This window comes from Trichomycterus rosablanca, chromosome 24 (assembly GCF_030014385.1).
Source record: "Trichomycterus rosablanca isolate fTriRos1 chromosome 24, fTriRos1.hap1, whole genome shotgun sequence".
Classification (NCBI taxonomy): Eukaryota; Metazoa; Chordata; class Actinopteri; order Siluriformes; family Trichomycteridae; genus Trichomycterus; species Trichomycterus rosablanca.
The window spans coordinates 18,588,592-18,614,829 of record NC_086011.1 but is presented as its reverse complement, the minus strand read 5'-3'; the positions used below and the strand labels follow the sequence as shown (position 1 = coordinate 18,614,829).

The 26,238-nt window shown below is 46.3% G+C and overlaps 1 protein-coding gene across 6 annotated transcripts in view; it reads left to right on the top strand.

Moving 5' to 3' along the window:
- cacna1da (calcium channel, voltage-dependent, L type, alpha 1D subunit, a) overlaps positions 1-23,581 on the top strand; it is a 61,768-nt gene extending 38,187 nt beyond the window's left edge. For 3 of the 6 annotated variants that reach the window (XM_062986331.1, XM_062986329.1, XM_062986333.1), the window contains 16 exons: positions 9,088-9,216; positions 9,587-9,652; positions 9,771-9,862; positions 10,098-10,257; positions 10,341-10,468; positions 10,690-10,786; positions 11,435-11,762; positions 13,417-13,550; positions 14,566-14,682; positions 16,038-16,435; positions 17,248-17,274; positions 17,427-17,555; positions 18,440-18,579; positions 18,938-19,044; positions 19,169-19,486; positions 20,084-23,581. In XM_062986331.1, the coding sequence (XP_062842401.1) occupies positions 9,088-9,216; positions 9,587-9,652; positions 9,771-9,862; positions 10,098-10,257; positions 10,341-10,468; positions 10,690-10,786; positions 11,435-11,762; positions 13,417-13,550; positions 14,566-14,682; positions 16,038-16,435; positions 17,248-17,274; positions 17,427-17,555; positions 18,440-18,579; positions 18,938-19,044; positions 19,169-19,486; positions 20,084-20,389 (2,676 nt within the window). In that variant the 3' untranslated portion in view covers positions 20,390-23,581. Of the gene's footprint in view, positions 1-1,345; positions 1,430-8,353; positions 8,387-9,087; positions 9,217-9,586; positions 9,653-9,770; positions 9,863-10,097; positions 10,258-10,340; positions 10,469-10,689; positions 10,787-11,434; positions 11,763-13,416; positions 13,551-14,565; positions 14,683-16,037; positions 16,436-17,247; positions 17,275-17,426; positions 17,556-18,439; positions 18,580-18,937; positions 19,045-19,168; positions 19,487-20,083 lie in introns of all 6 variants that reach the window. The other 3 variants (XM_062986335.1, XM_062986332.1, XM_062986330.1) reach the window with 3 other exon arrangements.
- Positions 23,582-26,238: the final 2,657 nt, after the last annotated feature.

The window sequence follows — 26,238 nt, the reverse complement described above, 5'->3', positions numbered from 1 at the left end:
ATGTACGATTTAATTTCAGGAATGTGATATGTCGATTGGTTTGGATCCACGCCGGCATGTGTGTGGGCGTGACCGGGCATCGCTAGCACAAGACGTACAAACCCTGCTTCCGAAAAAGTTGGGACGTTTTGTAAAACGCAATAAAAACTACAATCTGCGATGTGCTCATTCTCTTAAGTCTTTATTTAATAGATAAAAGCAGAAAGAAAAGATTTCCAACGTTTTACTGATCAACTTCATTGTAGTTTGTAAATAAAAACACATTTAGAGTTCGATTCCTGCAACACACTCCAAAAAAGTCGGGACGGAGGCAGAGTTAGAAGTTCGTAAAATATTCACGTTCCACTATGAGCGGGTGAGTTAGTAACAGGTGAGGGAATCATGATTGTGTATTAAAGGAAAATAGACCAAAGGATCAGTCTGTACAAGGGACGATGGGTTGTGGCTCACTACTGTGTTCCAAACTCTACAACTAAGGATGTTTCTCAATGCTCGATTGCATATAATTCACTTTTTCACCATCTACTGTACATAATATTGTAAAAAGATTCAGTAAATCTCAGTCTGTATAAGGCAAAATTGGAAACCACTGTTGAATGCGTGTGACTGTGAATGAGAAACCTCCATCTTAAATATAGGCAAGTATTTCAGCTCGGGAGAACTTCAGAAAACCGTCGTCACTTAACACAGCCCGCCACTGCGTCACGAAATACAGAGTGTGTTGCAGCCATCAAATTCTGCATGTGTTCTTATTTACAAACTACAATGAAGCTGATCAGTAAAAACACTGGAAAACTTTTTTTTTTTTTACCAAACGTCCCAACTTTTCTGGAAACGCGGTTTGTGTTATACAGTATAATGCATGATTTAAAAAAGTAAAATGTTTATAACCACTGAGTTGAACCGGGGGGGGGTGCTGAGTGTCTGTGCGGCGGCGCCGGACGTCCATGACGGTCGTACCTAACTCCCGCTGCCTCGCTGTCTAAGGGTTATTTTGAAGACGCGTGGAACGTGTTCGACGCCCTGGTGGTGATGGGCAGCGTGGTCGACATTGCCCTCACCGAGGCCGACGTAAGTAAAGCCCGGGCACGGGCCGCGCCCCCCTCTCTCTCCGTCCCGCCGGAGCTTCCTCACGCGGCTTTGATCTCTCTCAGGGTGGCGTTTCGGGTTCGGCCCGACTTCTGAACCTTTCTTCAGACCTGTTCTAACTTCTGCGTCTCTCTCTTGTCTCTCCTCGACCCTTCCTTCTGTGTCCTCCATCACCTCTCTCTGGTCCATCTTCTGCTCCTTCCCTAAACACCCCCCCCCTCCCTGCCCCGTGTGATGTGTGGTTTTGCATTAACAGCATTATTTCACTGATGCTTGGAACACGTTCGATGCCTTAATAGTAGTCGGTAGCGTCGTAGACATTGCGATCACCGAAGCTAACGTGAGTATGACGACCTTCTCTCCTCTTTATGAAATCTCGCAAAAAACAAACAAACAAACGTGGAGGCGTGATGCTGAAGAACAGACACTGCTTATGCTGGCCGGGACTCCAATGACTCATTTATTGGCTAACCGTCAGGAAACTGGTCCGTGTTTGTTTACGTTAGTGTTGAAACCTGATAGGATTTAAACCTCTGAGCATGCATGCAGCGGTTCACCGCAACACCAATCTAAAACCAGAACCCCCCTCTCATCAGATACGTAAACATTATATAGAAAAAGTATTGGGACACCACTTAGAATGACAACACTTGCACAGAGCCCTGACCTCAGCCCCATTAAGCAGCTCTGGAATGAACCGGAACGTCGACTGTGGACGTCAGTGCCCGGCCATATGAACGCTTCATCAGCGAGGCACAAATTCCCACAGACGTACTTGTTGGAAGATCACATAGAGCAGGGTTTTTCCTCGCAGAGCAAAATAATAATAATTAAATAAACTTGTATGAGAACGCCCCCTTGTGGAGACTTTTTGTTACACAGTGAGACCACAGAACTGGTCGGCTGGGCGCCATCTAGCGGGCATAATTGGCAGTGCCTGCAGCAGACACGGTTCTGCTAGGGTGGGATGACTGGACTATGCGGACGGGGTCTTCAAACGCTGTGTAAGAACCCTGATTAGCAGATAGAGAGGCGCCTGTGCAGAGTGCATGGATGAAAAAGGGTTCCGCTAAGGGTTGGTGCGGGTCTGAGGAGGCGTGAGCACCAATATACCCTCCTCACCTGCAATCAGGGATCCACCAGCAGCGTAAAAAAACCCTGACAGGTCAATCAATTTTAATGTGGGTGTCCGTCAAGTTCATGGTCAGGCGTCCCAACACTTTAGGCCATATAGAGAACGATCTGTTGTACGATATTCAGCTCAGACGAGTTGGCCTGTGGAGTCTGTAAGCTTGGGAATTGGATCGGATGGTCAGTTCCGCCTCCGAACACGCAAATCCACCCACTGACACCGAGCAGATGTTAAGTTCTCGGTCCTGATGTTTCTTACACCTCCGGTGTGTAAAAGAAAATGAAGAAATTCTTCCCATCTCGCCCCCCACTGTGTTTTGTTTTATTTTTGCGAGGTTTTGTTTAACAGTGTCTGTGATCGTCCTGTTCTTGTGACTGAACGTGTAACTGAGATGTTCTGAATAATCCTGCTTATGTCAAATATAATGAAACTTTAAAAGCTGGGTGAACACTTATATATTATCAATAATTTACACGGCAGAACTGAAGTCTTTGGTTTTTAATGTACTGGATACTGATCATGTGACACGTCTGTAGTATTTATTTAGTTATTTTTGCCTAACACTCGTTCTAATTTTGTTTCCTTAGAAAATATTTCAGGCAAGTATGGACACGTGCTGTGTTTGATTCTCTAATCACTGCCAATCATTTTTGTGAGACTGAAATCATTTTGATCTGAAAACGCTCCTGTTAGTCGACCGTCTTCACGTAGATCGAAGCCGCGCCCGTTATCGTTAGAATCTCAGCTCTGCTGCTGGTCGGCTGGGCGCCCCCTAGCGGGCGGCAGACAAAATCGGCCACTAGTCTGCCGGGAGGGAAAACACATGACTAAAAATAAAGTGGGCGGGGTCTTCGACGCCGCGCAAGGACCCTGGTTAGTGGTCCGAGGCGCCTGTACGGAAACGTGGAGATCAGAGCATGACTCTTCAAAGCGAATCCACTGAAGTACGGGCGAATAAGAAGGCGTCGCAGGGAGGGCGTGTCCTGCAGCAGGAGAGGAACCGGCTACGACTAAATCTGGAGAAAAAGGGAGGAAAGGAATCTCAGCAGAGCCACCGACCGGGCGTCCACACGAACACGGTGGTGTCTGAGGGAGGGAGGGTCAGAAGGTTGGAAGCTTACGATATGGCTCTGTCAGGTGATACAAAGCGGCCACTCTCTGCCGACTCTCCTTGATCAAATCAGGATTTGCGCTTCACAGTCGGGAATTGGATATGACTAAATTGTGAGATAAAGGGGGGAAAATCCAGCAGAAAACAGGACAGTGTTCTGATCTACGTGAACACACAGTTACTCAGGCTATAAACGTTTCAGCACCAGAACGGTGGTTGTCTTTCCTCTTCCTCAGTGTTACTGTCCTCAGTACTGTCCTGAATCAGAACAGATTATCACAAGCGCTGGAGAAAATACACGACTGCTGATTAGCGTTATGATCTGTCGTTCATTTCTTCAACCTGTTAGCTTCCCTTTACAATTATAATTATATGTAGCTCGTCCTGATTGCGACCGACACCCCGGGTCAGCGAAGGTGAAGCTTTCCATACGTGTCCAGCTAGTGGAAATTTTATCATGTGATATCACGTGTCACATTTCCTTTAACTTACCATAAACAGTATTAATCCCGAATAAATAAAAATTATACCTAAACGTATTAACTCATAGGAGTTAGCCGTGACCAAAATAAAAGGATTGTGTTGCCACGCCCTAAGTCACAGACAGCAAAAGTGGTTTGGCTCCTTCTCCTGTGAATGCGCCTTTAGGATCTCGCCCTCGCGTTACTAAATCAAAACACAGAAACCCTTTCAAAACCAAGACCAGTGATGAAGTCGCACGATTTGACTCTGACCTCTGCCTTCGCTGACCCGGAGTGAATCTGAGCCACGCCTGTCTGAGCTGCGAGGCTGTCTCTCTGGAGTTCCCATTCGTCCCATGAGTCCACGTGTGTGTGTTCCTGTAGGTGTTTGTATCGTGTATATGTGTGTACAGTTTACATGTGTCTGTGTCCCTGTGTGGATGTGTGTGACTGTGAGCACGGTACACGTGTGTGTGTGTGTGTGACTGTGAGCACGGTACACGTGTGTGTGTGTGTGTGTGTGACTGTGAGCACGGTACACGTGTGTGTGTGTGTGTGTGTCCGCGTCAGTGCTTCTCGGTGTTTTCCGTGTCTCTCTGTGCTGGTCTGTAGTTATTGTGAGGATTTCACCAGGACTTTAATGGATCCACAACAGTCGCTAACAGGCGTAATAAATCAATCAAATAAAAGAAATGATATGCTTCCGATTTTGTACCAACAGTTTAGGGAAGGTCCTGTCCTGTAAAGACATTAAGAAACTCCAGTGTCCTGCACAGAGCCCTGACCTCAGCGCCACTCACCAGCTCTGGAATGCCCATCAATGCCCAGCCATATAAATGCTGTCACCTTTTGACTAAAAGGGGCACAAATTCCCATACACAGACACACTTCAAAGCTCTCTGAGAAGCTTCTCAAAAGAGCCGAGAAGATCACGCAGAGGTTTTTGAAACTGGACATCCAACAAGCTCATGGTCAGGCGTCCAGATTCTTTCGACCATATATGGTATTTCCTCCTTAGTAAGGAATAATATAAATAATATTTGTACATACTGACGTGTTAAAGTCCTCGTGAATCACGTTTCATCCATCACTGAATGTTCCTGGTACAGATATAAACCTGCTGGATCAGCTTTTACCTCGTGGTCCGATCCAGCACGTCTCACATCTGCACTGGTGTGTGTGTGTGTATATGTGTGCCGTTACCCACGTGCATGCTGGGTAGAAGTAGTTGTATGCATGCTAACGCTACTTCGTGTTCTGCAGATGGCGCTTGACAAGGTGTTCCATTCCTCGGTCAGTGACTGCTGGGTTTTGTGCCTCACGTCTGTCCGTCCTTCCTCCCTGCTCACCTCCAGACAGAGCGGCCGCGGAGATCGGAGTAGGGCCGACGCGCCGGGGCGTAGGGTCTGACCCGGGGTCCGGTCGCATACAGGACAGAAGTGTTAGCTTTAGAGATAGAGATCTGTCCTGGAAAGGTCATGTAGAGGTCACTCGTTTTAATACAGTTTGGACAAGCTCATGGTCAGGCGTCCGAATACTTTCAGCAATGTAGTGCGTTCATAATCTTACACTAACTGGTGTTAGTACTGAGTTCATGAAAAGGGATTCGGATCTGCTCGGCTGATAAACACATCGTGCACTGTTTCTGAGGTTTCTGGGGTTTCTGGGTTTTAGGGTCTCCAGATTCTTTGGGTTTTCTGGGGTCTCTGGGTTCTGGGGTTCTCTGAGGTCTCTAGGTTTTTGGGGGTATTTGGGTTCTGGGGTTTCTGGGATTTTCAGGTTTTCTGGGTTCTCTGTTTTTTCTGTGTTCTCTAGGTTTCCTGGGTTCTGGGGGTCTTCAGAATTTTTGGGGTTTCCCGGGGTCTCTGTTTTTTTGGGTGTCTTTGGGGTCCTTGGGGTCTCCAGGTTCTCTGGTTTCTCCGGGGTCTCCAGTTTTTCTGGGGTCATCCAGGGTTCTCTGGATCACTGGGTTTTCTGGGTTGTTTTTTGGTTTTCTGGGGTCTCTGTTTTTGGGGGTCTTTGCGGTCCTTGAGGTGTCTGGGGTCTCCAGGTTCTTTAGTTTCTCTGGGTTTTCTGGGTTCTCTATGTTTTGGGTTCTCTGTTTTTTGTTTCAGGGATTTTGGGTCCTCTGTGTTCTCTGGTCAGTAAGAGGGCAGTGGGTGAGACGGAGATCTGTGTGTGTTGTTGTGTGTACGGTGTGTGATGGTCTGTCTCTGTTCTGCTCTTTGCTTCCTCCAGTGAGCGTTTAGATCTCAGGTGAGAGAGAGAGGGATTGTGGGTAGTGAAGGTGTGTTGATTGGAGTCAGGCTGCATGACGGCTCGTCTCCACGCTGCTCCCGGCGCCGCTTCTTTTTACTCTTTAGTCTTTCTTTGTTTTGTTTCGGACTGCGTGAGAGCGCCCCCGTGAGGCGCCTCTGATACAGCACTCGCATGAGGATGAAAATCTGAGCTCGTAACGTTTCCTCTGTGTGGATGAGTGGCAGGTTACTCGAGCCAGCGTGTGTGTGTTTGGGGGGTAAAGGGGGGCTGGTCCTAAACGCTTGTCTGCTGGTTGAATGCACGATGCATGCTGGAAAAGCTTAGAATGCTTCAGATCATCTTCTGCATCTCATTACTTTCTTACCTCAAAATCGTCCTGATTATTCTGTATCATAACTAAACGTCTTGAGTGGGCCTGACTGAGAAATGCCCATGTGGGACTGTGGGTCAGCACAGCTTTAGGTAGAGCACTCAGACACCCGGACCACCGAGCGCGCGGCTCACGGGACAGGTACGGGCGCGGGGTTCAGTGAGGACGGCCTCGCCTGTCTGGAGTCTGTCCTCTTACCTCCTGCTGAAGGAAAAAGCTTCTGCTTTGTGTGTGTGTGTGTGTGTATATATATGTGTGTATGTCTATATGTGTGTGTGTTTGTGTATATGTGTGTGTGAATTAAAGGGACACGACTGTCAGGAAGGTCACGCTTGTGTTACATCCATTACAAATGATAAGAAGTGTCACTACTGGGACCAGCAGCGTCCAATGTGCACTGAGCATGCTCAGAATGTGTTAATAATAATATAATAAAATCTTCATACAGTGTGAACAGGAGTAAAATTCTTGTTTTTAGCTTTTTTGCTAAACTGCGCGGGCACTGTACCTGTCGTTAAAGCTTTAGCGGTGTGTTAACGCTGTGTGTGTGCGGCTGATTAACATAGCTCTTTGATTTTAAAGCCGGCGGAGGGGGAAGAGTTGGTAAGACTTTTTTGGGCCTCATTTATACTTCATATATATTTTAATAGGTTTCCGTTCAGATTTCTTTTCTCACAGCTTTGGCCATGTTTACTAAACAAAGCGCTAAAAACGTGCATGCTAACGAGAACAGACGTGCAACTGATGCGCAGCGCCATTTAGCAGCAAAAGCATGTGTCCTTTTATTAGTCAACGATCAGGTACATGATTTTACGCCATAACGGATTATCAGGTGCGCGGAACCTGAGCGTGTGCGTACGCGCATGTGCTTCCTGTTTGTGCTGCGGTAGGTAGATTTAAAAAACGCCAGTGCAATGAGGACGCCTGTAGAGAAGAAAGGACTCTATGATTCTAGGGGTGTAAGGGGTCATCATCGTAACGAGCCTCAACTAGAAGAACGCAGATATTATCTAAGCTACGTTCAGACGTTCATGACTAAGTCCTGAGCTAATTCACGGCAATTTGCTGTGAAATTCAAACTGTAATGTTTGTGTTTAGCGATTTAACGTTTTTAATCCGTGTAGCATTTAAGCGCCTCACGTTTGCTGGTTAATCTGCACTATGAGGCGTCCTAGCGATCCTACGGCAATTCAGTTAGCAATCGCTTAATCAAAATGTCCAAGATGTGGAAGTGTAAAGCAGCTAAACACACGACTCTGGTAACTGAGTTTGGAAACATAACAACCAGTTCTCAATTCTGTGGGTGGGGTGGGGGTCAGGGCGGGTCAAAACACGGGCGAGAATTTTCGTATTTGAGACAGGACATTATCCGTCAGCGTTTGTTTTCGATTTGGAATGAAATTTGATGTTCCATCTTTGCTCTGTTCCGGTTTGATGGTGGACCGTAGAGCGTTGTGCGTCTACGCCGTCCTGAGTTGGCGTGATGCAGAGATCGGTGGTCTTGAATAGAATACAACAGAGTAGAATAGAATGCCCTGATTGATCATGTATACGTCTACATGTGTGCAGTACGATGAAATCCTTGTACTTGTACGGCACACGTGAGCCGAAAGGATCGGGGGCCTCGCTCGAGGGCCCGACAGTGGATGCACGGCAGAGCCTGGATCGCCCAGAGCTCCATTGCTAAGCTCCCACTGTTCCACGTTTGTGTTCTGTTGCTTTGTGAACATGCTGAGCGAAGATCTCGATGCTCGGTGACGTTCGGACCGCGTCGTGCATCGGGATCGAATTTTCTGCCTGATTTCATTTATTATTTAATATTTATGATTTATTATGAGATTGTTTTGTTTTAGTTTGTTTTTTTTGAGTGGTGTGTGTGTTTGTTTGTGTGTGTGTGTGTAAGAGATTAACGCAGCTCTTTAATTTTAAAGCCCACAGAGGCCCCGCAGGTGGATGAGTCGGGGGTAAGACACTCTGCCTCCATTTGGGCCTCGGCTATTCTAATATCTTACATTTTTATTAGGTTTCCTTTGATCTTCCCTTTGATCTAATGACTCCGCCCCCTTTTTCCAGACCTGGTTTTGTTTGGTTTGGTTTGTCTTCATACTTTCGTTTGTATTCGCTTTACAATCCAAATCTTCATGAGGGAAGAACGTGTCAGCGAGTGTGTGTGAGTGTGTGTGTGTGTGTGTGCGGGGTGTTTTGGCCCCCTGTATGTTCATAGCGCTGACACTACTGCATGATTCGGGCCCCACAGGGTCAGCTCAGGTAAGGACCTCAGGTTGATCCCGAACCAGGAGGGCGTGGGGCCCGGTGACATTGCATGCAGTAACTCGGGGTCGACGGTGCCATGCTTGTGCCCACGCCATCAAGTATGGCCGGGTTGTTTCCGCCCCAGCATGCCCCTCCTCCACACTTCCTCTTCCTGTTCTGAGGGCTAACTCGTACCCCGCAGGACCCTGGAAATGCCGCAGCCCCGGCCAGACGAGAGCCTGGGGGTCACTCGAACCGGTCAAAGCCTCGGACGTGATTCCAAAACACATTGGCGCTGATATTCACCCCTCCTGTGCTGCCCTCTTCTGGCCGGGCGACTGCCGCATCACCGGGCGCTTCGTGTCTCCTCGTCTCTCGTGTGTCTGACTCTCTGTGACTCCTTCCCGAACAGAACACGGAGGAGAGCTCTCGCATCTCCATCACCTTCTTCCGCCTCTTCAGGGTCATGCGACTGGTCAAGCTGCTCAACAGGGGCGAGGGCATCCGCACCCTCCTCTGGACCTTCATCAAGTCCTTCCAGGTCAGGATCACACACCCCTCACCCCTCATGATATGATACCTTCTATTCACAGACTTCATTATATATTTGCACATTATTTTGCACCCTCCTCCAGGCACAATCCGCCCAAATACACTACATAGACAAAAGTATTGGGACACCTCTTGTAATTATAGGGTCTACACGAGAAACACGGCTATAATATCAGATAATTCGATCTAAATAGCTAGCTATTAACACTTCACGTTATTTAACGCTGGTAGGGAAAAATCCCTAACACGCTTCCCGCTGAGGCTAACCAGCAGCGGGGATGTTATAATATCACAGCGGTATGACATGCTAATTCGAGGTTCTGTACCTGTCCTAATCACCCGGGTTGTGTTTTCCTCAGGCTTTGCCGTGGGTCGCCCTGCTGATCGCCATGCTGTTCTTTATCTACGCCGTCATCGGGATGCAGGTGAGCTTACAGGCTGCTTCACAGGTTGCTTCACAGGCTACATGCAAGGTGGGGGGGTGGCGGGTGTGACCGGTCTGATGTCTGATGACCGAATCATCTGTGTGTGTGTGTGTTTCAGATATTCGGGAAGGTCGCCATGGTGGACGGCACACAGATCAACAGGAACAACAACTTTCAGACGTTCCCCCAGGCTGTGCTGCTGCTTTTTAGGTTCGTACCGAACCCTCGCTGATCCTGGATCCACTCCAAACTGACCAGTCAGCCTTGATATAAAATAGAATTGAATCGAATACGATAGGAAGAAATAGAATATATAGTCATTATACCCAGGTACAATGAAATTTCATGCGACGTCTCTCATATAGCGGTTTTAATTACAAACGGCAGTAATAGTGTTGATAACAGTGAACAACATGTGTGTGTGTGTGTGTGTGTGTGTTGTTAGGTGTGCCACGGGTGAAGCGTGGCAGGATATCATGCTGGCATGTATGTCCGGTAAGCTGTGCGATCCAGAGTCGGACTATAACCCCGGAGAGGAGATGACCTGTGGGAGCAGCTTCGCCATCATCTACTTCATCACCTTCTACATGCTCTGTGCATTCCTGGTACACACACACACACACACACTAATGAAACACACTAATGTGATTATTTTTATTATACGCTTTCGGACACTTTTGTTTTCCAGATCATTAACCTGTTCGTGGCCGTCATCATGGACAACTTTGACTACCTGACGCGTGATTGGTCGATCCTGGGGCCGCATCACCTCGACGAGTTCAAGCGGATATGGTCCGAATACGATCCTGAGGCTAAGTGAGTGTGTGATGTCCCCAATCCATATCACTGTAAACAATAACTATACCATATACTGTACTATATATGTATATACTTTAGGGACGTTGTAGCCTAGTGGTTAAGGTACTGGACTAGTAATCAGAAGGTTTCTGGTTCAAGCCCCACCTCTGCCAGCTTGCTGCTGTTGGGCCCTTTACGTCCTTGTCTGTACATCCTTTTATCCTCTGTGTGTCTCTCAGGGGCAGAATAAAGCATTTAGACGTGGTGACTCTACTGCGGCGCATCCAGCCTCCGCTGGGCTTCGGGAAGCTGTGCCCACACAGAGTGGCGTGCAAGGTTCTTACACACACCACCTGATCTGATGGGAGCATCTCTGCAGCAGCGCTGTCAATAAATACTGAAGTTAAACTGTCCAGGCAACAGAAGTGCATATTATTACTGAGGAAACACCGTGTGGATATTTAGATCTTAGGGAAATTATGTTTTAGGGGGGGGGAGTCCATTACTAAAACGGCCTGTGAAATATTTTAGAAAGTAAATGAAAGTTGACCTGTTATTATGCAGAAAAAAGAAAGTACTTCCTAGTTTGGACACTGGGTGTCGCTATCACATAAAACCACAGAAAACTAAAAACGTTATCCCTTGATTTAAAACATTAAGGACGTCACACTTCTGGATAGACATGGTGGCTCGAAAGAAACTCCAAAGAGAGATTTCAGGACCAGTCCGGGCGACTGTGAGAGCGGGAGGCAGGTTCGCATGGAGCTTAGCCTAGATAGGAGTGGGAACCCGAGACTGACAGGTGATAAGAAGCGGCATCAGATTAGACACGTCTGAGGGGGCGTGTGGCAATCCTTATCAGGTCGGGGGTCATACAAAATGTCAACGGATTCAAAATGGGGAATTGGATATGACCAAATTTAGAGATAAAGCAGGAACACACACACATAGAGGCCTAAACGTGGTTGTGTGTGTGTCTCTCAGCGGCTGGTAGCCATGAACATGCCACTGAACAGCGACGGCACCGTGATGTTCAACGCCACTCTGTTCGCCCTGGTGAGGACGGCGCTGAAGATCAAAACAGAAGGTGAGCAGTTCAATTCCCCACCAGCACAGAGGCGTGGCATCAATCTGCACCCACGCTGGACGCCGTCAGGGAGACGTTTTATTTCACGTGGAGTTCAGGTTGTGTGTGTGTGTGTGTGTGTAGGTAACCTGGAGCAAGCTAACGAGGAGCTGCGCGCCGTCATTAAGAAGATCTGGAAGAGGACCAGCATGAAGCTGCTCGATCAAGTGGTGCCCCCTGCTGGTGGTCAGTCACAGTGATCTGATTAGATCATGCTGCTTGCTGCCTCACACACACACACACACTTATGCAAACACAAAGAACGTTCTGTACACCTGCTGTTATTTGCTTTCTGTGTGTGTGTGTGTGTGAGTGAGTGTGTGTGTGTGTGTGTGTGTGTGAGTGTGTGTGAGTGTGTGTGTGAGTGTGTGTGTGTGTGTGTGTGAGTGTGTGTGTGAGTGTGTGTGTGTGAGTGTGTGTGAGTGTGTGTGTGTGAGTGTGTGTGTGTTGAGCTTCAGGTTTGCATGGCACATATAGGCCTGCTGTATTCTTCTTGTTAATGCAGTCTCTCAGTTTCTCTCTCTGTCTCGCTTTGTCTGTCTCTCTGTTTCTCTTGGTTTCTCTCTTGTTTTCCCTCTTGGTTTTTTTTTCTTGGTTTCCCTTGGTCTCTCTCAGTTTCTCTGTTTCTGTGTCTCTTGGTCTCTAATTTGTTCTCTTGGTTTCTCTTTTTGTCTCTCCGTCTCTGTTTCTGTCTCTCTTGGTTTCTCTCTTAGTCTCTCTCGGTCTGTCTTTTGTTCTCTTGTTTCTTCTGTTGGTGTCTCTTATTCTCTTGGTCTTTCTCTTGGTTTCTTTCCTGGTGTCTCTCTTGGTCTCTTTTGGTTTATCTTGGTTTCTTTCTTGGTTTTTTTCTTGGTTTCTTTCCTGGTGTCTCTCTTGGTCTCTTTTGGTTTATCTTGGTTTCTTTCTTGGTTTTTTTCTTGGTTTCTTTCCTGGTGTCTCTCTTGGTCTCTTTTGGTTTATCTTGGTTTCTTTCTTGGTGTCTCTCTTGGTTTCTCTCTTGGTGTCTCTCTTGGTTTCTCTCTTGGTCTCTCTCTTGGTTTCTCTTTGTCTGTCTTTGTCTCTCTCGGTTTCTCTCTCTTTCTCTCCATGTCTCTGTATGTCTCATGTTCTCTCTGTGCTCGAGCTCTTTCTCAGCTTCTGCTCCTCGTCGCCGTGTCTCTCTGTCTTTAACCCAAAGCTCTAAGCGAATATTCTGAAGCAATTCTGTTTTAGGCTGGTGGCATGGAACTAGTGTTGCCTCTTCCTTACGAGCTCTGTCCCCGAACTCTTGTTAAACGATGACACCGAGACCCTGCTTCAGAACCACTCTAACGAACACACACACCTCCTCAGCGATACGTTTATTACAGCCGTTTCATTAAACTGATCCTTAAACCCCGATTCTCACCAGAATTACACTTTTAATGAAGGATAATTCAGTTTCGATCAGCACTGGATGAGTAAAAAGTCGATTCGGTGACGCTAAAGGATTCTGGTAGAGCAAATAGAATTTTGGCAGAATTTACGGCCCTCTAATTTAGCATCTCGAATACTATTATACAATACTGTACATTTTAAGCTTCTTTTAAATGTAAGCTTCATAAGGAGCCCCATGTTAACGCAATATCATTACAACTTAAATACACTGTATGGCCAAAAGTAATTGGACGCCTGACCATGACCTGGTCGAACATCCCGAAAAACAAAAAAACAGGCGCGAGCTTTATAATAGAACCATCGTTTCATTAGAACGACAGCCGCTCTTCTGAGCAGGCCGCTGTGTGTGTGGGAATTTGTGCCTCATTCAGTCCGCGTGCTGACCCCGAAGGCGTGTCTGTGTGTATGTGGTCTGTCTGTTCAGATGATGAGGTAACCGTGGGGAAGTTCTATGCCACCTTCCTGATACAGGACTACTTTAGGAAATTCAAGAAACGCAAGGAGGAGGGACTGGTGGGAGTGCACCCGACCCAGACCAGCACGGCCATCGCGCTGCAGGTGAGACCCGCCGGGCTGGACGACAGCGGCCGCGTGCCTCGGTGTTCGTGTGTGTTGTGGTGTGTGTTAATGTTTGGGGAGGGGTGGGGGGCTGTGTCTGCTATTGCAGAGGTGCTATCGGGCAGCTGGGCATCTATACAGACGATGATTGGCTTGTCTGAGGGAGGGAGGGCTGTAGTGGTTCCTCATACCTGCTGCGATTACGACCTCTGCTGGCTGGTCGAGGCGCTGCGCAGAGATGGGATATAATGAAGGGACAGTGGTTGCTTAGTGGTTAAGGTATTGAACTAGTAATCAGAAGGTTGCCGGTTCAAGCCCCACCACCACCACAGTGCCACTGTTGGGCCCCTGAGCAAGATCCTTAACCCTGAATTGCTTAAAATGTATTCAGTCATAACTGTAAGTCGCTTTAAATACAGCAAATGTAAATGTAATAGAGGTCGGTGCGCGTTACGGATCTCCGTACGACCCTCCCCGGTCAGGAGTGGAGGTCTGCAGCAGTAAAGAGGAAGCGAAATGCAATCTGGGAATTGGATATGACTAGATTGGGAGGAAAATTGGGGGGGGACAGCAGTTTTCTATGTTGTTTTGTTTACATGTTTGTTTACATCCATCTTTATTAAAAGCTCTTCACGCATCTTCATCATCTCCGTCACGTCAACACCATAACACCATCGGCTCATGTGCTCATCACACACGCGTGTTGTACAGATCTACATGTTTAACACGTTCTGTTTATCATTCCGTGCGCTGTGAAGCTGCATCGGCTCTGATCGGTCCAGAATGCAGGTAGAATTACGGCGTCTGTTCTGTTCCGGGTCCGAGACGTGTGTAGAACCTTCGTGTCTGTCCGTCTCCTGTGAAACATCCTCATCCCGCACCCTGTCCCTGTCTGACGGGGGGGGGGTTGTGTTGTCACCTGTTACATGTTGATGCTTGGCGTGTGTGTGTGTGTGTGTGTGTGTGTGTGTGCGGCTCGGGTTCTTAGCTCTCCTGTGTGTTGTGGTGGTTTCAGGCTGGTCTCCGCACGCTGCATGATATCGGGCCGGAAATCCGCCGCGCCATATCATGTGACCTCCAGGACGAGGAGCTAGTAGACTTTATGCCCGAGGAGGATGAGGAGATTTATAGGGTAAAGGATTTACACCTCACGAGCTCCTTCTGCACAAGCGATCGATGTTTTAATCTCCCACTTTTGTGGTTTCTGGTAATGAAGACGAGTTCTGGTGTTATTTTTATTTTTATTTTTATCTTTTTTGTCCGGAGGGGGTCGACAGAGCTTTCGGGACGCTGTAATAACGTAGCGACAGGCTGTTGGGCCATTAAACTAAATCCTACATTTATTTGCAGGTTTTTATTCATAAATAGACCCAGCAGTGATGGGAAGCACAGTTCATTACAGTCCAGGATGGATCTGTTATAGATCAGTCCAGCAGATTCACTCATATTCACTCATGACATAATTTATCCAGCTCCTTTTCTTTTCTTTTCTTTTCTGTTCATTTAATTAATTAATTTATTTTTAAACATGAGCTGATTATTTAAACAGACCAGGTTTAAAGTCACCCAAAACTGTGCTTTTGCGAGTTTGAATCAGCTCTGCTATCGGACAGCCGGGCATCAGCCTACACGGATAATGATTGGCTCGTCCTGGGAGGGCGGGAGAGTTGGAGGGGATTCCTTCTAACTGCTGCAGTTAGGACCCCTCCTGGCTGATTGATACTCCCGCCTAAGTGACTCTCCGTGCACGATACGGATCTCCGTGTGACCTGCCTGCTGCCGGTGAAAATAGGCGGTCGGTACTGCACACGTGCTTAGGGGGAATACAAATCGGATTAATGTCATGTATTATCGGATACGACCAGATTAGGAGTAAAATTAGGGGTCAAATGCAAAACCTAATTTTACCTCATTTTGAAATTAAGATTTTAACAACAGCAAATTATTTACAAAATTGTATTTTGTGTGCTTGACCGGCCTGCCTGCAGTCCAGATCTGTCTTCTATTGACGCCGTACTGCAATTAGTGTCCTGAGTTCCCAAATCATTAAAATGTCTCATTAATAGGAACGCTGATGGAACACACTCCCGTCCTGACTTTTTTGGAGTGTGTGTTACAGGGACCAAATTATAAATGTGCTTCTATTTACAAAATATAATGAAGCTGGTCAGTTAATTTCATTTTCAAGAGAACGAACAATCACAGATGCTTGTTTTTATTGCGTGTTACAAAATGTCCCAACTTTTCCAGAAATAAAATAAAAAATACGACTTATATAAATATATAAATATATAAATCCATGTTCACGGCTTTCAGATGCATCCCTGCGATCACTGCTGTCCTAATTTTGCCATCAGTTTTTTTGTTTTCTTTCTTTTTTTAACACCAAAAGTATGAAGTCGTAAGATAAACGTTTAAAAATGATGATTCTGTATCTGTGAGTAACAACGGCTCGATGGTCTCACGCTTGTCGGTGTTTATCGACAGCGGAACGGCGGCATATTCGGCAACCACGTGAACCACATCAACGGCGACCCCCACCGCGGACACCAGACCAACGCCACGCAGCGCCCCCTGCAGGTTCACCCTCCCCCGCACTACGCCCACATGGAGCAGCCCGTCGGCCGGCTGGATCGCGCCAACGCCATGGCCCAGCACAATCACCAACACCGCCACCACAACCACCATCACCACCACCATCACAACAACCACAATTCATACAGCAAGTCGCCCAAATCCACCAACATCAACCTGAACAACGCCAACGTGTCCGTCCTGCCCAACGGAGGCCACGGTCGCTACTACCAACACGCTCCGGCCAACGGGTACCCAGGATCGTACCACCCGGGGGAGTGTGAGAAGCCCAGGACACCGCACGGACAGAGGTGAATATACCGCGCCGATTCTTTTTAGTGTCCAGTTTAGTCCAACTAATCCTGTAACCTAGTTCAGATTACCTAGTTCCATTTGTGCCGTCCAGTATCTCACCTTTTGACTGAAGGTGGCGCTATTTGCATCCTTCCATGAAAAGTGGCCTAACTAGAGCTGAAAATAGGCTTGAGAACGCTTAATACAGCTCCATGTTACATACAGTTATAGAATCTTTTTATGGAAGTACGTTAGCGTTTGGTTTCTCTATGGAGAGGGTTTGGAGATCAGCGCTTTCGCTGTGGTTCGTTGCAGTCCTATCGTTTAGAACTGTCTCTGTAGTGTGCATTGCTCATCTGTTTACGTCTCTAGAATTTGGCTGGCCAATCACAGTGCAGGCGATTGAGAGTTAAGGAAACGGGGCTTGAACCAGCAGTCTTCTGAATTCTTGTCCACTACCTTAGCCTCAGTAATCGATTTGCCAAAGTCGGGAAGAAAACCCAAACTGTCGCCTTAAACTAGAACTAAATTTAGAAGAACCGGAACGCAGGTTATGCCGTCCACAGTCGAGTGAGCCTCACACAGAAGCCCCTGCTTCAGAATTGGCATCTTAAAGCTCTACCACATGTGATGCTGATCACATGTACAGACAAAAAGCAGAACCCTTTAGCCAACGGTGATACAAAGCTCGTTCTGTGTGGACGTCATCAAAGCTTCTCATTTACTTAAACTAAATTCAATGAAAGTAAATGATTTCTTTTCCTCCTCTGCTCTCCTAACCTCTCGGTCCTCCCGACTGATCCGCTTCCTCCTCTGTTTTCCGGAGCAGCAGACGCTACTACGAGACCTATATTAGGTAGGTTCCATCAGGCTCCATCATTAACGTTACTGTGAGGATCTTTGCTGCATCGCTGCTCGTTAAAGCTCTGCGTCTGCATGGCTGCATCATCTCTGATTTGCCGCAAAGTCTCTGAACCGATCCCTTTTAACCCCTTATGCTTCTCACAGGTCGCGCGGCAACGACAGGCGCCATCCTACCATTCGGCGCGAGGAAGAGGTGGACGAGGACCGCCACTCTGCCGAGTACTACAGCGGCGAGGAGTTCTATGAGGACGAGGGCACCATGTCTGGAGACAGGTAACAGCACTGCAAGTGCAGGGAGTGGGAATAGATACGTAGATACCCGAGGGGATGATTGAACCAGGGTCCCTGGAGAAGTGCTCCACCAACACTTCCTGCCAAATAATTGTTTATTTTGCCAATAAATGCCAAAGCGTGGTGGCACCACAGTGATTATTCACACCAGCTTTGTGCTTTAGTGTAATTCTGTGTTATTTGCTAGTATCTGGTCTAGTTTGGCATGTACAGTGGATTCAGAAAGTATTCAGACCCCATTCGAGTCGTGGACGTGACTTTTTCTGTTTACAACAGTTTTCAGACCCTGTGCTTTACAGAACAGACTGGAACACTTGAAGAAAGCCTCATCTAGGTTGCACAAACTCAGACTGGGGCAGCAGTAAAACACGCTAGCCCACCAGTCTGCTATCAGCCGGCCAGACGCCTACACAGATACATAATTGGCTGTAACAGCGTTCCTCATCACTGGGGCAATTATGACCTCTGCTGACCGGTTAAGGCGCCTGCACAGGGCCCTGCCCCTGACAGCCTTGGCCCTTCTCGATCGGAGGTGGGCGTGGTAGCAGTGACGAGAGAGAGAAGCTTCAATTGGCCAGGACTGGATTATGTAAAAAAAAAAAAAAAAAAAAACATACCAGTGACCCGAAGCATACAACCAAAACAACACTGATGTTTGGAGAGGATCTATATTAACTCCACAGGAAGTAAAAGGGTCTAAATACCTCCTGAATCTACTATACGTGAGGTCTGACATTAAATTTTTTTTAAAATATCACAACTTTAGATCATTCAGATCTTGTTGATGCGTACGGTGTCCGTATCACCGGGAAGTTGCAGCTTCGTCGCGTCTTCTTCCCTAACCCGTCTGACCCTTTTCTGATCAGATACCAAAACAGCGACCAGGAGTACGAGACTCCCCGTGGCTACCATCATCCCGACGGTTACTACGAGGACGACGAGCAGCCCCTTTACCACGACCCGCACCGGTCACCCAAGAGACGCCGGCTTCCTCCCACGCCGCAAGGTGAGACCCCGCTGACCCAGCACGTTAAAGATCTTAATTAGGGGTGTGAAGGGACAGGAAACGTCCAGGAAACTAACTATTATAGGCTTACATTGTACCTCATTTAGTTTTTTATATATATATTGCACCTTATATTGCATTTTTCCCTCTTCTTTTTATTCTATGTATCATCTCACTTTACATTTTTCTATATATTTTTGTAAAATATTATTTATATTGTGTGCATTACATTTTTCTTTTGTTATTTAGTACTAAATGTGACCAGGCAGTTATAAAAAATAGCATTTCACCGCTAGTTTGACCATATATGACCTGCATGTGACAAATAAACTTTAATTAGATTTATATTTGTGCTCAGGTAACCGGCGGCCGTCCTTTAATTTTGAGTGTTTGCGCAGACAGAGCAGTCAGGATGAGCTTCCTCGCCAGAGAACCGCTCTTCCTCTGCATCTGATGCAGCACCAGGTAACGTCGTCATTTCATGCTTTAAACAAATTATTAACGTGTAAAATTAACTTATTAGAATCATAAATATAGCAGAATAAAACGTCAGAAGGTGGCGTACGTACGAACTTCCGCTCTGTTTCAGGTGATGGCAGTGGCGGGACTCGACTGGAGCAGAGCCCACAGACTCTCTCCGACTCGCTCCACTCGCTCGTGGGCCACGCCCCCCGCCACGCCCGTCAGCAAGGACCGAACCCCCTACTACACGCCCCTGATCCGCGTGGACCGGCCGCTCCGGGAGGGCGCGAACGGCAGCTACTGCTCGGTGCGGAAGAGCTCGTGGTACACGGACGAGTCGGAGTACCAGCAGAGCGGATACTCGCCGGTGCACCTGCAGATACCGCCCGAGTACCGGAACCAGTACCACCAGAAGAGGGGCAGCGCCACCAGCCTCGTGGAAGCGGTGAGCAGTCACATGCGTCAGAGTTTGTGCTTTATTATTAAGTCAGCAGTAAAAGTGAAAAGGTTCATACACACGTATCAACATTATAAATCTAATATAAAGATAACTCGCCGCTCAGGTGGCGTATCGGTAAAAACACACGCTGGAATCAGAGCTGGGATCTCGAATACATCGTATTGAGCTGAGCTGCCACATAAACATTGATTGGCCTGTTGTTCAGACAGGGGTGGGGCATTAAGCCGGATGGGGTCTCTCTCATAACTAATGCAATTACGACCTCTGCTGGCTGATTGATGGCGCCTGCACAGAGATGGGAATAGAGTGCGGATCAGGGTGTGTCTCTCCGTACACAGTGCTGATCCGCATTGCACTCGTCAAAGTGTAGGTGACAAAATGCGTACGGCTGCTGCCCACGTGTCGGAGGGGGCGTGGGTTAGCCTCGTTCTCCTCAATCAGAGCGGGGATCGGCATTAGTGGAGAGGAAGCGTGACGCAATCGAGCAATTGGACGGGAGAAAATGCATAAACAAAATATATATATAAAAAATTAAAACATAACTCTGCATTTGTTGACTCCGTGTGTGTGTATAACGAGCAGGTTTTAATATCAGAAGGACTGGGCCGGTACGCGAAGGACCCGAAGTTCGTGGCGGCCACGAAGCACGAGATCGCGGACGCCTGCGACATGACCATCGACGAGATGGAGAGCGCCGCCAGTCACCTGCTAAACAGCGGCGTGACTCCAGGGGTCAACGGGGTGAACGTCTACCCCGTCCTGAATCACCGGGACTACGACGCGCAGGACGTTTCGGCCAGCTACAGCGACGAGGAGCCCGAGGCCGAGTCCCGGCTCCGGTACGAGGAGGACCTGGCGGACGAGATGATTTGCGTTACTACGTTATAGCGCCCGGAGCCGAGCGACTTTTTTATGAGTTCCTGAACAAATGCATTTATTCGGCTAGTAACCAAAAGAAGTGCCTTAAACTGTCGGAGGAGGCACAGGGGACGAGGACGCGCCAGCCAGGGAGAGCGCAGCTACATGATTGGCTGCCTGTGCTGTCACTGCAGGCCATGGACCAATCAGCAGTGGCAGCCGGTGAGCAGGGGGTGGAACTTTCTCCAGGGTGATGACAATCAGAATTAAATGTCATTACCTCAGTCACTTTATTAAGGGTTTTGCATATCAGGCATGTTTTATAGTGCAAGTTAAGTAAGGCATAACCCCCCCACACACACACTCGCGCGCACACACACACACACACACACACACACACTCAGTGTTTAGTTTAAACAGAACACACAGATTCATTACCGGATGACGACGTAACTCGTTAGAGTAATTAACACCGATACGATTATGCTGGACTTTCGACTCATCGCGTCTTTAATTAAGCAGCGTTCGCGGTGATGAGCGCACTAGCAGGGCAGGTTATTTTTTTAAACTTTAGCTTCTCCTGTTTCGGGCTTTCAGAATTACTATGCTGTAAATGATTTAGAATTTAAACGTACACAAACTTTGTAAAGCCGAACGTTTTTGTATTTCTGTACTGTAGGACGACGGGAATCAGCAATACTGATCCTAACTGACGTTACTATGATGTTACTATGAAGAAAAACATTTTGTGTGATTTGATTAGATAACGACCTTTAATGTTTATTTGCACTTTTATTTATTTATTATTTATTGATTTATTTATCGGTTCATCTGTGTAGGAAACAACCGCACAAGATATGCAAATATTTCTTATGAGATTTCTCTTCTGTGTGTGAGAGTGTGAGTGAACTTTTGGCCCGTTCCTGCCCCGGTACCCCCGGCAGGCGGTATGGATCACGAGGTAATGAATCTCCGGCTCTGGACGCTCCGGCGGGGCCAGTGGAGCTGAACCTCGTGCTCCTCGTGTTTCGTGCACACGGAGGGTTCGATGCTGCTTTAACAGTGTTGATATATTTACCGACCTGGAGCTGACGCTGGTATGTGCTGCTCTCATGAATGACCACAGGGGGGCGGTTTTTTCCCTTTACGACCAAAACAGGGCTCTGTCGATTGTGGGAGGCAAGACTCGTCTCATGGGGCCGGATGTGATTTCCTCTGCCATGCTCAATCATAAAACCTCGATCTGATTCAAATCATCCTAGATAAACCCTAAACCCGCCTCATTTAGCTTTAATGCATTTACATTTTCGACTGTGACTGTATACATTCTGAGCCGTTGAGGGTTAAGGGCCTGGCAGCGATGGGGCTTGAACCAGCGACCTTTTGATTACTAGTCCAGTACCTTAACCACTAGGCTACAACTGCCGATAAAACACAGTTTAGAACTGAAGTGAACAAGCCATATCAGACGGATGTTTTGGAAATAGACTTACCGTTTGACTTAACTCTTCATCACAAGGCGCTGGAGTGGTGCAGCGCTTTAAGCTAGCCCACCACCGCTGAGGTCCGGGTTCAAATCTCTCCAAGGTCTGCACAGACACGATTGGCTACCTCCTAGGGGAGTGGATATCCCGAAGTCCCACGATGGATCGGCGCCCTGTCCGGGGTATTCCTGCCTTGTGCACGGTGTTTACGGAGAAATCTGACCCACTGGTGCCATCACCAGGATACAGCGATACTCAGACATGAAAATGATAGGAAAAAAAGGAAGAAGTTAATATTGTTGAGTTATTTACAGAGATATAAAGCCAATGAGACTATAAACGTAATTGTGGTACAGAAAGCACTTGGTAAAACCAGTACCAACAAAACTAGTTTGGTCTTGTTTGGTTATATTGGCACCAGGGTGGCACATAGAGGTGGAAGAACTCGTTTGAGCGAGTGTTGAGCATGGTAGTGCGCAGTTTGACGTCCCCAACCATCCTTGACTTAAAACGTCTTGTGTTCTCTATAATCAGGCATCACGTCTGGCTCCACGAGACCTCTACGGTCGGCATTCTGCATCATCTCACCGAGCAGGGCTGGAGCAGATACGGACCGTCCCTGTCTGTCTGTCTCTCTGGCTTCGGCACATACCTCCGTCAGCGCAGGGGAAGCGTATCAGTATTCAGTATTCACCTTCCTTTCTGTCCTGACAGTGTTTTATCTCCTCAAGTATTCGAACTATCAGGTGTCAGGTTAGGGAATCACGTCACTTCCGACACATCGAGTAACCAAAAGTAGTTCTCTTTCTTTTTTTTTTACGTCAGAGCAAACGTAACAGAATAAAGGGTTATTATGGGATTTGTATTTGTTTTGGGGTTGATATTGGATCGTTGAGTGAAGTTTGTTGAGTGCTTTCGTTCAACCAAACTGTCGTGAGTAAATAAATAAAAAAATACTGTGGTTTTCACCACTACACGTGCACATCCTAAAGGGCTCCGAAATGTTTAGTGAGGACTGAGTGTAAATATAACGTGTTCCAGTCTTTATGTGGCGTTTGTTGTACGTAAGAGGACCAATGCGCATTCTCTCTGCACATTGTACTATTTGTAGCAATTAATCTTAAGAAGAATAATATATGCATTATTTTTTAAGAAGCTTTTTAACAATTACACTAAAGTTTAAACCAACTTGTTTTACCTCAAGTCAGGGACTCCTGAAGAATAGAAATTAATTATAGATATAAATAAATATATATATAAATATTGTTGGTTGATTTTATTCCTGTTAGATTGATATATTAGCACATGGCTGTTGGTTTTCTGAAGAAATGTTCGTGCTTTATGTTTCTGTTTCGTGTATTTAGGTAAACGGATGATGATTATTTTCTGTACTGGTGTTTATGGTTTAGTGAAATAGATTTTAGTCTGAAAATTTTCACCTTTAATGCTGGGACAGTATGATTAAAAAAACATGCACCTCACCATGATTAAAATGGTAACGGGTTTATTATTACAGAACTTACAGGTTTACAAAAACTAAAGTGTTGATTTAGGACTTTTCATCGTTTTTCATTCGAGGATTCTTACTGCTGACGTGACGACGTTTTCCTGTTGTTATTAACGCTGTAAGGACAATGAAGGTCATGATGTATATTCTGTACAAATATACTAAACTATGACTGATGATGTGATGATTTTCTGTTATGATTTTTATTCAGTAAAGAAATGATTTTCTTTTTTTCGTAGCAGATTTATGAAAAACCCTCGAGGTTTTTGTATCGACGCGTATCTTGTATTTTTCCTGATGATTTTGGCCCAGACTCGGTTTGAATCGATACCGAAGTTTTATTTTCTATCGATCGTTAGTAAATAAACTTGAAAAATGTGGACTGACTCACATAATAAAACTTACATTCATTAGAAAAACATCAAACAGATTATAAAATAAAATAATTTGAGGTGCCCAGGTGGCGCAGCGTGATATTCTGCTAGCACACCAGCGCAGAGATTCTGAACTCCTCAGTTGCCACTGGCCGGCTGGGCGTCATCTACTGGGCATAATTGGCAGTGCCTGCAGCAGACACGTTTCTGCTAGGGCGGGATGACCGGACTATGTGGGTAAGGTCTTCAAAACGCTGTGTAAGGACCCTGATTAGCAGATAGAGGCTCCTGTGCAGAATGCAAGGGTGGAAAAGGGTTCCGCTAAGAGCTGTGTGCAATCAGGGATCCCCCAGCAGCAGAAGACAAACGGACTACACTAAATTGGGAGAAAATGCAGAAATAAAAATAGAAAAAAAAAATAATAATTTGGCGGTATGGCAGGGATGGCAGTGGAGTGTCTGCAGCCTGGTAATAAACACTCATTAAATCTTTATTTATTTATTGTTATTAACTCAAAGATGACACAACACTGTCGTGTCTGAATGATCTCAATTCGCTTCATTCCCATTATTTTTTACTTTCATTTCCAGTGTTGATGTTACGTCTTTTAGGGTGAATAGGTCACGTTTGAAGCTGCATTATGTGACTCTTTGTACATTTCAGGATCATAAATTACACAACAGCACAACACAAATCATTCTGCCCACACTCCTGCGCCCTGTCCAAAACGTTTCCCATGTAAACCAAGACAGACCAACTTCGTACCCACACTCGATCCTCTTAACAGCTTGTGCGCTCTGGAGACGATGTGCTGAACAAATCAACACTGCATTTGTGTGGCTGCAGGGCTGGGCACCACAGATGGCATCCTGTCTGCTAGCAAGATCATCCAGGGCAAAATTGGGTGACTGCATGGCACAGCTGCTTGTGCATCGGGGCGACTGTGTAAAAGGGAAAATGTCATAATGGCTGGATGAACAATCTGAGTCGCCCACAGCGGGGCAAGAGGGCATTTTTATTTTAAACTAAAGCACAAAGGTTTGTATTAAATTTATCTTCAACATTCAGACGTGTGTGACCTCTGATTATAGACCACAATCATAAAAGGAGTACATCTGTCCAGCTGTGCCTTCTTCAGACTGATTCTCTTGTTAATAATTAGCGTTACAATAATAATTAGTTCATTGTTCTGACTCAAACTTCAAATCTAATTAGCTTCACATTATTACAATCTTTATTACAGTCCAGATTGTCCCGGGTTGGTCAGATAAATCAATAATCGAGTCCTGGTCCAGTCTGTTCCTTCTGTCAATGCATTTACTTACTGTTTAAATCATTAGGATCTCCAGAACTCACCAACATAACGAGTTAGACTTCAAGTAAAAGTATATAGTACTGAGTTATTGATTAGTTATGAGTGAAAATTTACAAACAGCTACTAAATAGCTAAAAAACAGACACATCCAGGCTTATTCAGAACCCTTGGCATGATTTCTCTCCCACCACATGTATGTGAACGTTCCTTCTTGACATTTAGGGAAGTTCTGCCAATAACAAAGCTAGTTTAAAAGCCCACATTAGGTGTTTTATGGATTTTATTGGAGTTGGCTGAGCTACACTGTAATGTAATGTAAAATAAATACATTTTCATTACACAAGTTCATTACAGACTAACTCAGTTTCCTGTAGGTACCCTTGACTTTCCAATCAGGACCTTATTTAAAGCTTAAACGTGTGAGTTTCACACTGAGGCTGACTGAGACTTTAATCTGTGTAAGTGCGGATGTTACAGTTAGATAAGTCGGGCAAATTGTGGGACGGTGTTTTACGAGACAGTAAACACGGTAAGCACAGTAAACACAGCGAGATAAAATTAGTCTCAGTTCATTCCTGCTTTGCTGGGGACTTTCACTAAGTGCTTTTCTGGTCAGGGTCACAGTGGATACGGCACTCTTACCTGGGCAGGGTGCTACACCATTACAGGGCACTCATGTACACCTAGCCAATTCACCTTCTGCATGTTTTTTCGGAAGTGGGATTGAACCCATAGGTGCACTGGGAGAACGTTCCACTTTCCCTATGAGAAGTTGGAGGCTATAGGAGCCAACCCAGGACCTTTGTGTCTGCATGAGGCACCCACTGTACCTACTGCACATCCTGCAGCCAAAAGAATGTGGAAGCTCTCCAAGTGGATGATTTTTCAGGACTGAAAAAAGTGGTTTATTAACCATGTACAAATTTCTTTATTTGTATTTAATTATTTTTTAGGGGAAAATATTTTTATCTATTAAATAGTGTTTATTGTTTACTGGAGACACGTATTTCTCCACAGATGTCCAACACATGCTGTTCTTCATTTACATTTACATTTTTAGCATTTAGCAGATGCTTTTATCCAAAGTGACTTACAGTACTGTGACAGACAGTATACAGTCTAAGCAATTGAGCGTTAAGGGCCTTGCTCAAGGGTCCAACAGTGGCAACCTGGCAGTAGTGAGGCTTGAACCAGCAACC